At 42.6% G+C, this 12,213-nt stretch overlaps 1 protein-coding gene across 2 annotated transcripts in view; it reads left to right on the top strand.

Annotated features, from left to right (window-relative positions):
* LOC138747101 (arf-GAP with GTPase, ANK repeat and PH domain-containing protein 1-like) overlaps positions 1-12,213 on the top strand; it is a 451,715-nt gene that overhangs the window by 421,117 nt on the left and 18,385 nt on the right. For both annotated transcript variants that reach the window (XM_069906050.1, XM_069906049.1), the window contains exon 16: positions 9,860-10,082. In XM_069906050.1, coding sequence (XP_069762151.1) covers positions 9,860-10,082 — 223 coding nt within the window. The remainder of the gene's footprint in view (positions 1-9,859; positions 10,083-12,213) is intronic.

Raw genomic sequence — 12,213 nt, 5'->3', positions numbered from 1 at the left:
TATTACTAAATACCAATAATATCTTTATATAAAAACTCAAATCAATGTATATAGGCCCTCCAATAGAAAAAAAATCACAAATTAAAAACTAAAAAAACTAAAAATAATAAAGAAACAAAAAGAAAATCCCCCCCCCAAAAAAAAACTACCAAAAGGTAGTAATCCCCTAAGCAAAAATTGGGTGTGGGTCACCCACCAGTGGCTGATGACTAGTAAAGAACTTAGAGCAAATCTCCCCCTCCCCAGCCAAACAATCAATAACATCAAAATATCATAATAACAAAAAAAATAGAATAAGAAAATTCTTCTTTTCATCCAAAAGATTCCAATCTCGAAGATCCCATTTCAGAAGGAGTTGGACTCTTTCCATTCCCGTTTTTCCCATTTCTGCCATTTCTTCCGTTTCCAGTACAACCAGATTTTTCTTTAGGAGACAATGGTGGACTACGTCTTTGTCCTCTTATATCTGGCAATGAATCAGCAAAAATCATTGCTTAACGATCAGTTTCAAAAAACCGAATTGGTAGTCTCAATAAAACACCTTCAACACTGCAGGGTAACAAAAAGTAGACTTATAACCTTTACGCCACAAAACTTCTTTAACTGGATTGAATCGGCGTCAACGTTGAATGGCCTCTTGATTCAAATCAGGATAAAAAAAAGACTCTGCTACTCTGAATCAATAATGGGGTTTGTCGTTGTCTCGCATTTTGTACTGCAAGTCGAAGTATTGCTTCTCTGTCCAAATAACTCAAATATCGAATTATTACCTGCCTCGGTGGTTGACCAGCTGAAGGTGTTCTTTCCAGTACCAATACCCCAGAGAAAAATTCTTGCCCTAATATTTGCGGAATCCAGTCTTTGAAGAAACAAAGAGGATCTTGTCCTTCTATACCTTCTGGCAAACCACAATTTTCACATTATTCCTTCTGCTTTGATTCTCCAAGTAATCTATTTTTCTTTCTTGCTCCTTCTCACGTTCTCCTAATTCTATGATTGATTTTTCCACCTTCAACACTTTTTCTGTGTTAGAAGTCACTTGTTGTTTACAGTCCAAAAAAGCAGTCTGAAATTTTTTTCATTCTTCATAAGATGATTCCACATGTGTCTTAACCATATTTAATTCTGAACTTATACCAGCATTCATTTGAGCCATTTCATTCATTTGAGATGTCAACAAAGGTTTTATAACAGCTTGAATAACTTAATTTAATTACACACACTGTGATTCAGTAAAGCTCAGCTCTGCTCTCTCTGATAGTGGCAGAACAAGGTAACTGCAGCTCCTGCTGCAACTCAACAGAAGGCATTTTAAAAATTTTACTGCGGGTCTGGACTCCCAGTGACGGCACTCCGACTTCCTCAGGGAGTCGCCGCTGGACTCCCCCCGCATTTCGTTTTTTCATCAATTCACAAAGAAAAACGATTTCTTCAGATTGAAGTGCTACCTGATGCATTTCCAACAATGGAGTCGTCTTCCTGTGTGCTCCCTCCATTGAAATCGAAAGGCTTTCCAAATCGGGGTCCACTTCTTGGGAACACACACCTTCTTCCGGAGAACGGGTAATTCCAGCGCCATCCTACATTTAGTGAGTAATAGGTTTTTTTTCAGCCCCCACAGGCAGTCTTTGGGGTTTAGACAATGAAGAGATTGAGCCTGGGGCTGTATCAAGTCGTCTAGGCCCCAAATCTCAAGCACTTCGAAAATGTAACTTCTTATGAACTTGAGGTTTAGTCTTTTTACCATTAGTGGCCATAATAATTCCTTAATACTTTAAACTAAAATTTTAAAAGTTTAAACTTGAAAACAAAGGGTTAAAAAACACGTATTTAAAAGTCTGGCCAGAGAGGTCGAGATTGCACGTCTAGACTCTACGCCATCTTGCCACGCCCCCCTGGTCTCCAAATTATAGAAAGAATATAGATAAGGTTGTGATAGTACAGGTCTATCACCAATGTACATAGTGTATATAGTTACTGTATCTAGACTGTGCTTACAGCGATTGGCTGAGAGCTAAGCCACTCCTATTGTCTGGGCCTTAAAGGGTTGTGTCCCTCGCCAGGTCGGATCATTCCGGACTGGTCGGCCACCTGTGAAGAGCTCCGGTCTTTTGCTAATAAAAGCCTTGGTTTGGATCAACAAGTCTTTGGTTCTTTCGACGAGCTCTACAATTTTTTTAGCGAAAGAATTTTTTTTGAAAGGGATGGAGCGTTTAACTCGGCCAGAAAAACTTGATATCGACCCACAGTCAGCTACAGCCTTCAAAGCCTTTAACTTCTGGCTGCTGAACTTTGAAAACTTCCTGAGATTCATTCAGGTAGAGGAGGATAACCAGCGTCTAACAGCATTGCTGTCTATGGTGTCCTTGAGAGTCTACGAGAACATCCAGGATAAGACCACCTCTTTTCCCCTCTCGACCGAAGCCACAGCGGCTTTCGATCGAATCAAATCTGACATCGCTGCTGCGACGCTGCACGCGATCGATGAGTCTGTCCTGTTTCAAGTCGAGAGCGATGCATCCGACTTCGCCCTGGCAGCCACCTTGAACCAGGCCGGTCGGCCTGTAGCCTTCTTCTCCAGAACCCTCCAGGGTCCGGAGAGTAGACACTCCTCGATCGAGAAGGAGGCCCAGGCCATAGTTGAAGCGGTGCGTCGTTGGAGACATTACCTCGCTGGGAGGCGCTTTACACTGTTGACTGATCAATACGCGGTCTCCTTCATGTTCAGCAACACCCAGCGTGGTAAGATAAAAAACGACAAAATCGCCAGATGGAGAATCGAACTCTCCACCTTTAACTATGACATCCTGTACCGGCCTGGTAAGCTCAACGACCCGCCTGATGTGCTCTCCAGGGGACGTGCGCCAGCATACAGATGGACAGACTACGGAAACTCCATGAGGCGCTCTGTCATCCAGGGGTCACTAGGTTTGCTCACTTTGTCAAGGCGCGCAACTTACCCTACACAGTCGAGGAGATCCGCTCCATGACCCGAGCCTGTTCGGTGTGCGCTGAATGCAAGCCCCACTTCTTCCGTCCGGATAACTCCCACGTTATCAAAGCCACCCGCCCCTTCGAGCGTCTTAGTGTAGACTTTAAGGGGCCCCTACCGTCGACCAACCGTAATACCTACATCCTTACAGCCATCGACGAGTATTCCCGCTTCCCATTTGCTGTAGCCTGCCCAGACACCACTGCCACCTCAGTGATACAGGCCCTTCACAATATTTTCACTATCTTCGGGTACCCCAATTCTATCCACAGTGATAGGGGGTCCTCATTCATGAGTGCAGAGCTGCAACAGTACCTTCTGGAGTGTGGTATTGCTTCAAGCAGGACCACGAGCTATAACCCACGCGGTAATGGCCAGGTCGAGAGGGAGAATGCCACCATATGGAGAGCGGTTACACTGGCTCTCCGGTCTAAAGGTCTCCCCACCTCTCACTGGCAGGAGGTTCTCACTAGTGCTTTACACTCCATCCGTTCCCTCCTATGTACTGCAACAAATGCCACCCCCCACGAAAGGATGTTCCTTTTCCCGAGGAAATCCGAATCGGGAACCACTGTACCGGCATGGCTCACCGTCCCTGGCCCCGTCCTTTTGCGACGCCACGTCCAGCACTCAAAGAACGACCCCTTGGTCGACCGAGTGACTACTCCACGCGAACCCACATTACGCATACGTGGAGTTCCCAGATGGGCGGGAGGACACTGTTTCGGTGCGGGACCTAGCTCAGGACGCGGTAGACCCAGCAAAACCCCCAACTCCTTCTCCAGGCCCCGTGCCGCAACAGAAGGACCAACAGCACCCCAATGACCTGGGCCACCCTGCCGACAAAACGACTGGGGAATTGAGCGACGGAGCAGTCGCACCCGACGAGCCCGCTGGCAACACCACTCCAGTGACCCCAATCCCGGCACCACGGCGGTCACGCCGGATGGTCAGACCCCCTGACCGCTACAGTCCTTGACCTACCCCTTCCTTTCATTCTCTCCCTCGTTTTTGTTTTTTTTCCCAGGGTCAATTCTCCAAGAAGGGGTGAATGTGATAGTACAGGTCTATCACCAATGTACATAGTGTATATAGTTACTGTATCTAGACTGTGCTTACAGCGATTGGCTGAGAGCTAAGCCACTCCTATTGTCTGGACCTTAAAGGGTTGTGTCCCTAGCCAGGTCGGATCATTCCGGACTGGTCGGCCACCTGTGAAGAGCTCCAGTCTTTTGCTAATAAAAGCCTTGGTTTGGATCAACAAGTCTTTGGTTCTTTCGACGAGCTCTACAAAGGTGGAACAGGTGCAGTAAAGATTTACAAGGATGTTGCCTGGCTTACAGGGAGAGATTAAGGAGACTGGGAACGTAGACAACTGAGAGGGGACTTGATGGACGTATTTAAAATTATGAAAAGAATAGATAGACAGACTAGACATAAACAGACTCTTTCCCCTAAGGGCAGGGGAGGTTGGAACAAGAGGCCATGATTTAAGGGTAAGGGGGCAACACTTTAGGAGAAATATTAGAGGTGGCTTTTTCACTCAGTGAGTGGTGGCAGAATGGAATGATCTTCCAAAAGAGATAGTTGCGGCAGGGTCCCTTCTGTCATTTAAGAGAAGGTTGGATGTGTACATGGAGGTGAAGGGGTTAGAGAGTTATGGGTGGAGAAGGGGAGTGGGGAGCTAGTGGAGTTGTTCAAGTGAACCGATGTGGACTAGAAGGGCCGACATGGCCTGTTTCCGTGCTGTAAACAGTTATATGGTTATAAGACATTGGTGACGCCAAATTTGGAGCACTGTGTGCCAAACCACAGGAATGATATCAGTAGGATTGAAAGAGTGCAGAGAAGATTTACTAGCATATTGCCAAGTTTTCAGGAGTTCAGTTACAGGGAAAGATTAAACAGGTTAGGACTTTATTTCTTGGAGCATAGAAGAATGAGGGGAGATTTGATAGAGGTTTACAAAATTATAAGGGGTATAGACAGAGTAAATGTGAGTAGGCTCTTTCCACTTAGATTGGGAGAGATAAATATGAGAGGACATGGTTTTAGGGTGAAGGGGAAAAGTTTGGGGGGGACACTAGGGGGAAGCTCTTCACTCAGAGAGTGGTGGGAGTGTGGAACGAGCTGCCATGGTAAATGCTTAAGTTTTAAGCATTATGTTTTAAGGGTATAGAATGGGTGACAGTCAGTGGGACTAGAGGAATAATGTTATGGCACAGACTAGAAGGGCCAAATGGCCTGTTTCCCATCCTGTAGTGTTCTATGGTTTCTATCTTTTTCCACCTCTTTTTTTGTAAAATTTATTTTAAATTTTAAAAAAGAATACAAAAGAAATATATTATATCAAAACATATATGAAAAAAACCCTTATTCCCCTTACCCCCTCCCTCCCACAACCTATCCCCCCCCCACCCCTTACTATCCCTCCCTCTCCCCAAAGCTTAACATACAGAAAGAAGGTTATTACAAAATATGAATATGTAGCATGGGTTGAATTACAATGCAAATAAAAATAATTACTTAAAATTTAGCTTCATATATTTCAAATATTTTCAAAAAAAGAATAATTATTCCTCAAATTATATGTAATTTTCTCTAAATACAAACATGATTGAATTTCATTATATCACCTCTGTATACTTAGGTCTACATCATTTTTCCAAGTTACCTCTATACATTTCCTAGCTACTGCCAAACTTAAATGAATAAATGCAACACGAAATTTATCTAAACTTGTTGTTAATGGATTCATATATCCTGATAGGCACAGCCATGGATCCATAAACAAATCTATTTGAAATAAATCTCGTAAAAATGTAATAATCTTTTCCCAAAAAAGGTTTAATTTTTGAGCATTCCCACACAGAATGTATAAAAGTACCTACCTGATCTCCACATCTAAAGCACAAATCAGAATCCCTAAAACCATACCTCTTTAACTTTTCCAGAGTTAAATATAACATATAAAAAGTTATAATTCATTAAACTATAACATACATTAACTAATTTTGTAACACTTTGTAGACATAAATCAGACCATGAGGGATAAACATTGCTAACTCCTGTTCCCATTTTATCTCTTACTCTCAACACTCCAGACTCCTTCATTTTTGATTGTAATAACAAATAGATCTCTGAAACAAACCCTTTCTTTCCCTTATCCATAAGCAACATTTCAAACTTCGATTGCCTTGATAATATCAAGTCTCAACCAAACATTAATTAAAAAGTTCCGTATTTGATAATAAGCAAATAATGCGTTTTGTGATGTTCCAAACTTCTCCCTAAGTCTATCAAATGAAAGAAATAAACCTGCCTCAAAACAATCTTCAATTAATACCAAACCTTTTAACTCCCACTCCTTCAAATAAGAGTTATGCATTGAGAAGGGAATCAATTGATTTTGATATAGCAGAGTTTTAATTGAACATATTTCTTTCAAACCTATAGACTGATTCCACTTGTTCCATATTTTAAATAAATTAAGACTGGTACTTTATATGTTTGCAAAAGCAATAACTTCCACTTATATATAAAATTATGTAATGACTTTTCATGTATCTGATCCATCTCCACGTATGCCCACATTGGTGGTTGATTAATATCAAACAATCTTCTAATAAACTTCAATTGTGCTTCCTGATAATAATTTTGAAAATGTGGTAATTGAAGACCGCCCAAATCCTAAGACCACGTCAACTTTTGCATCGATACTCTTGATAATTTACCTTTCCATTAAAAAAAAGTACCGCCTTATTCAATTCTTTAAAAAATTTCCCCGGTACCAAACATGGAATTGATTAAAACAAATACTGAATACATGGATAGATATTCATTTTAACTCAGCCAATTAACATCAATGGTAAATCTTTCCATCAATTCAAATCAGATTTAATTCTTTTTAAAGGTAAATAATTTAAACTATACAAATTCTTAAAGTCCTTATCAATAAATACCCCTAAATACTTAATCTTCTCAGACCATTTAAAATTAGTAATATGCTTACAATGTGAATAATCTTCTTCGGATATTGGTAATATCTCACTTTTCTCCCAATTTACTTTATATCCTGACATTGACCTATAATATTCCAATAATTCTTGTAAAGGTCGTAATGAACTCTTCGGTTTAAATAAATGTATCAATACGTCATCTGCAAATAAGTTAATTTTATAGTCATGTTGTCCAGTTGTAATACCTTGAATTGTCATATTCTGTCTAATCACTTGAGCTAAAGGTTCTATTACTAATGCAAACAAGGCTGGTGACAATGGAAACCCTGTCTAGTTGATCTACACAAATTAAATGCTTGAGAAATCTGACCATTTGTCACCACCTGTGTGGAAGGATTCTTATATAATGCCTTAATCCAACCTATAAAAAATGGCCCAAACTTAAATCTTTCTAACATTTTAAATAAAAATTTCCACTCTACATGATCAAAAGCTTTCTCAGCATCCAATGCTAATATCATTGGTTGATTAACTTTCCGTCTGGATGCATTGATTATTGTAATTAATTTAGTAATATTATCAACTGAATATCTATTCTTAATAAACCCTGTTTGGTGTCCATGTACTAATTTCGGTAAAAAATTAGCTAATCTATTCGCCAAAACTTTTGCTACAATCTTATAATCTACATTAAGTAAAGATATAGGCCTATAAGAACCAACTTTCAATGGATCTCTATCTTTGGTATAACCGGAAGAGCAAGATGTAAGATTGTTAGATAATTCATTCACAGAGTTTGTATTGAAAGAGGCATTACAAGCAATGCCGACGGGTAAATCACCTGGCGAAGATAGATTTACGGTGGAATTTTATAAGGAATTTCATGATTTGTTGTTTCCAATGTACATGGATGTTTTGAGACAGGCCACGGATACTGGACTAATTCCTGAATCATTCTTGAGAGCATCTCTCTTTTACCTGCTCCTCTTCTCACCTTTGTCTCTAACCTTTTCCCCTCCCCCAGTGGTTTCCTCCCATTCCTATCTCTCTCTCTCTCCCTCTCCCACCTTCTTCTGTCCTATCCTCTAACGCTGCCCCTCTGCAGCCACCCCTCTTTCTCCCCCCACTCTTTATATACTTGATAACTCCCTTCCCCACATTCGTCTCATGGAAGCATCCCAGCCGGAACCGTTGAATGCCTGTTTTTCTCTGTGGATGCTGCCTGACCTGCTGAGTTCCTCCAGCCTCTCATTGCTCACTGGTGGAAGCACTCGCTGAGTGAAGCAGCATCTCAAACCAGAACTCCCCACAACCACCGCATGCACACCCCCCCTCCACGCCCACCTTTGGCACCAGCAGCTTATTTTGTGCTCCAGATTATAGCATCTGCAGTTTCTTGTGTCTCCCGCTGACTCTGCTTGGTTTTCTCATGAAACCACCCAATTTATGGTTACACGAAACAATATAAGAACATTAGAAATATGAGCAGGAGTCATCCATTCAGCCCGTCGAGCCTGCTCCACCGTTCAATGTAATCATGGTTGATCTGATGATGGGCTCACCTCCACCCACCTGCCTTCTCCATATCCCTTAATTTCTCAACTATGTAAAAATCTATCCAACATGGTCTTAAATATATTTACTGAGGCCACCTCCACTGCTTCAATGGGCAGCGAGTTCCACAGATTCACCCCCCCTCCGGGAAAAGAAGTTCCTCTTCATCTCCGTCCTAAACCTACTCCCCTGGATCTTGAGGCCATGTCCCCTCATTATGGTCTCCCCCACCAATGGGAACAACTTACCTGCCTCTATCTTATCTTTGCCTTTCATAATTTTATACATTTCTACAAGATCCCCTCTCATTCTTCCAAATTCCAGCGAGTCCAGTCCCAGACGACTCAATCTCTCCTCATAGGCCAACCCCCTCATCTCTGGAATCCACCTGGTGAACCCCCTCTGCATCACCTCCAAACCCAGTCCATCCTTCCTCAAGTAAGGAGACCAGAATTGCATACAGTTCTCTAGATGTGGCCTCACCAGGACCTTGTACAGTTGTAGCAGAACCTCCCTACTCCTTAACTCAATCCCTCTCGCAATGACGACCAATGTTCCATTTGCCTCCTCGCTATCCTGCTGCACCTGCAAACCAGGCTTTTGCGATTCCCAAGTCCTTCTGCACCTCCTTTATTCCAACTTTTTTAAAATCCAACGTGGTGCCGGAGAACCGTGGGGAAATTCTGTGAGCTCCGAGTAGATCCTCCCTTCTTACAACATACAACTCTGGTTTCCCTGTATTCCAACACTTGCTCAATACATTGCTGAATGTACTGCTGTGGACTCAACGTTCGCAGTTAAGATAAATTTGGACAGGTATGTGGATGGGAGGAGTATGGATGGTTGTGGACTGGGTGCAGGTCAGTGGGACTAGGCAGAATAATAGTTTGGCACAGACTAGAAGGGCCGAAGGGCCTGTTTTCAGTGTTGTAATGTTCTATGGTTCTATAGTTCTAAGAATTTTGCTCATTGTACTCAGTGTCTAGTGACAAATGAGCATTAACATCATTCCTGAACAACCATTCAGGAAGCTTTTGACCACTTTAGATGGAGCATGGACCAGAAAATGTGCTGGGCAGAAACAAAATGTTTTTGTGTTAGGTCTAACCCCTCACCAATGATGACAGGGAAATCAGACCATTCCTGATCTTGCCTGCCTGAAGCCTCCAATCTTCTACCAGCCTGTGATCCGAGCCACTTGATAAGGGGCGGAGGGGGAAAATGGAGGCTTGGGAGATGGGCCCAGCAGTCTACACTGTCCCATAACAGCTGTCCAGGCATTTATGGATTTCCACCATTTTGAATGTTTTATCTGTGTTTTCTGCAATGTGACATTTTGTTTCCACCTTCCTAGATCCCACCTGGGCAAGTCTAAACCTAGGGGCACTCATCTGTATTGAGTGCTCTGGAATTCACCGCAACCTTGGCACCCACCTTTCACGAGTCCGATCCCTGGACCTTGATGACTGGCCCTTGGAGCTAACTCTCGTATTGACGTCCATTGGGAACGAGATGGCAAACAGTGTGTGGGAGAGGAGTACTCAGGGGCGCAACAAGCCCACTCCAGAATCTACACGGCAAGTGATCTTTGCTGGGAGAACCAAAGAGGGATTGTACTTCAGATTGTACTTATTAGGGGTATAGATAGAGTTGATGTGGAGAGGCTTTTAACTTTAAGAAAGGGGGAGATATAAATGAGAGGACATGAGTTGAGAGTTCAGGGGCAAAAGTTTAGGGGGGACTTCTTTACTCAGAGAAGAGGTGGGTGTACGGAATGAGCTTCCAGATGAAGTGGTGGAGGCAGGCTCAATATTAGCATTTGAGGAGAAGTTGGAAATGTATATGGATGGGAAAGGAATGGAGGGTTATGGGTTAAGTATAGGTCAGTGGGGTTAGGTGGGAGAAAGTGTTTGGCATAGACTAGAAAGGCCAAGTTGGCCTGTTTCTGCGCTGTAATTGTTATATGGTTCTTTCGGTGGAGGGGGGTGTGTGTGTGTGTGTCTGTGTAAGAGAGTGTGTTTGTGTGTTTATGTCTGTGTGTTTGTCTATTTGTGTGTGTGTTGGGGGGTTGTTTTTGTGGGGTGATGTGCGGGAAGGAACAGAGGTGCAATTATGCATTAAAATGATCTCAACAAAGACGTTTGTGGGGATCTGATGATTGGCTTTCTTGGGGGAAAACTCTTTCACTTTGGAGGGGACAGAATAAGTTTGGTCACGGTCTCACACCAGCGTGGCTGGCCACATTTGTTAGTGCAGCAGAGTTAACAGTCCAGCACCAACCAGGGACTCCAGGAATAGAAATCTGAAAGAACATTCACAATTTGTAGAAGCCCAAAGACCTGTCAATCAAAGCATCAAACTATGAATCAATCTTAACATTGTTTTAGGGAAATTTGCACAAAGACCTCTGCTCCTTCCAGCACGTTAGCCCACAGAAAGAAAAGTGTATCCACAGCACTTTTTGTATCGATGGACCAAACGCCTTGTAGTGCTTTGGAAGTGTCGTTCCCTATTGCAATGTTGGAAATCGACAACGTTCATACAAAGCAAGCTCCTAAATCAGAATTTGTCAAAATTTAAACATGGTTACAGAAATATAAACTAAAGAAGAACAACAGAAAATCCTACCAAAAAGAAAACCCAAGCCTCCCTCCAACCCTAAAATGACCCCCTCCCTCTATCCTACCTCTAGACCCTCTACCCCCCCTAAAAAGGGAAAGAATAGAAAAAAAAACAGCAAACACCATTCATTTACTCAGAACTAGCCTTAAATTTTCAAATTACAATAATCAGTTGTAATGGGTTCCAAATCCTTTTAAATACATAATATTTATCCCTTAGATTATGTTATCTTCTCCATTGTAAAACATGATCTTATTTCCAAATGGCATCTTTATAAATTAAGATCCATTTGATCTTTCCATGAAATGTACATTTTCTTGTCACTGCTAAAGCTAATCTCAAAAACGCCATTTGAAATTGATCTAATTTATATAACAAACCCATTTTGCTAACATCACCAATTAAAAAGATCTTTGGATCTAAAGATCATTTTAATTTGGAGGAGTCACGTGATGGAGTAGTGGCTGGTCAGGAAAACCAGCCCTCTCCAGGAAAATAGGAAAAATGTTAGGAAAAAGCAAAGCGTAACAAAAATAGAATATAAGAAATAGAAGATAAAGATACAGAGAAGAGAAAGAAGATGGCTCCCAAGAACGAGAAAGTAAAAACAACTGGAAAAAAAGTAGAAAAGTCGCCAGAGAAGAAAGAGGAAGGTCTTACCTGCACGAAGGAACAGGACGCTGTGGTGGCGAGGAGCGCCCGACCCTCGAGGTCAGTGCCTGCCCTGCGGAGTTGCAACCCTCCAAAATTGACTCTTGGACCCAAACAAAAGTGCGCAGTGTGCAATCAAAGGAGAAAGAGGACACCGGCGGGAGGGGGGCTCAGCAGAGGAGCAGGCTGTCACAGAGCGAACAGCTGAGGGACGCCTGACACCAGGGCTCTCAGCTGGAGGACGAAGAAGACAGCAGAAGAGGGAGCGATGAAACAGACATGAGAGCTAGACGGAGGGATGACCAACAAGAAGACCAACGTCAGGAAGCACAGCAGATGAGCAGCCCAGGAGGGGAAGACCAGCAACAAGAGGCCCAGCAACAAGAGGCCCAACAAAGAGATACAAGCAGCTCATCAGGAAAAAAGAAGAGACAC

This window comes from Narcine bancroftii, chromosome 12 (genome assembly GCF_036971445.1).
Source record: "Narcine bancroftii isolate sNarBan1 chromosome 12, sNarBan1.hap1, whole genome shotgun sequence".
NCBI classification, from domain to species: Eukaryota; Metazoa; Chordata; class Chondrichthyes; order Torpediniformes; family Narcinidae; genus Narcine; species Narcine bancroftii.
This window is presented reverse-complemented; position numbering and strand designations above follow the sequence as displayed.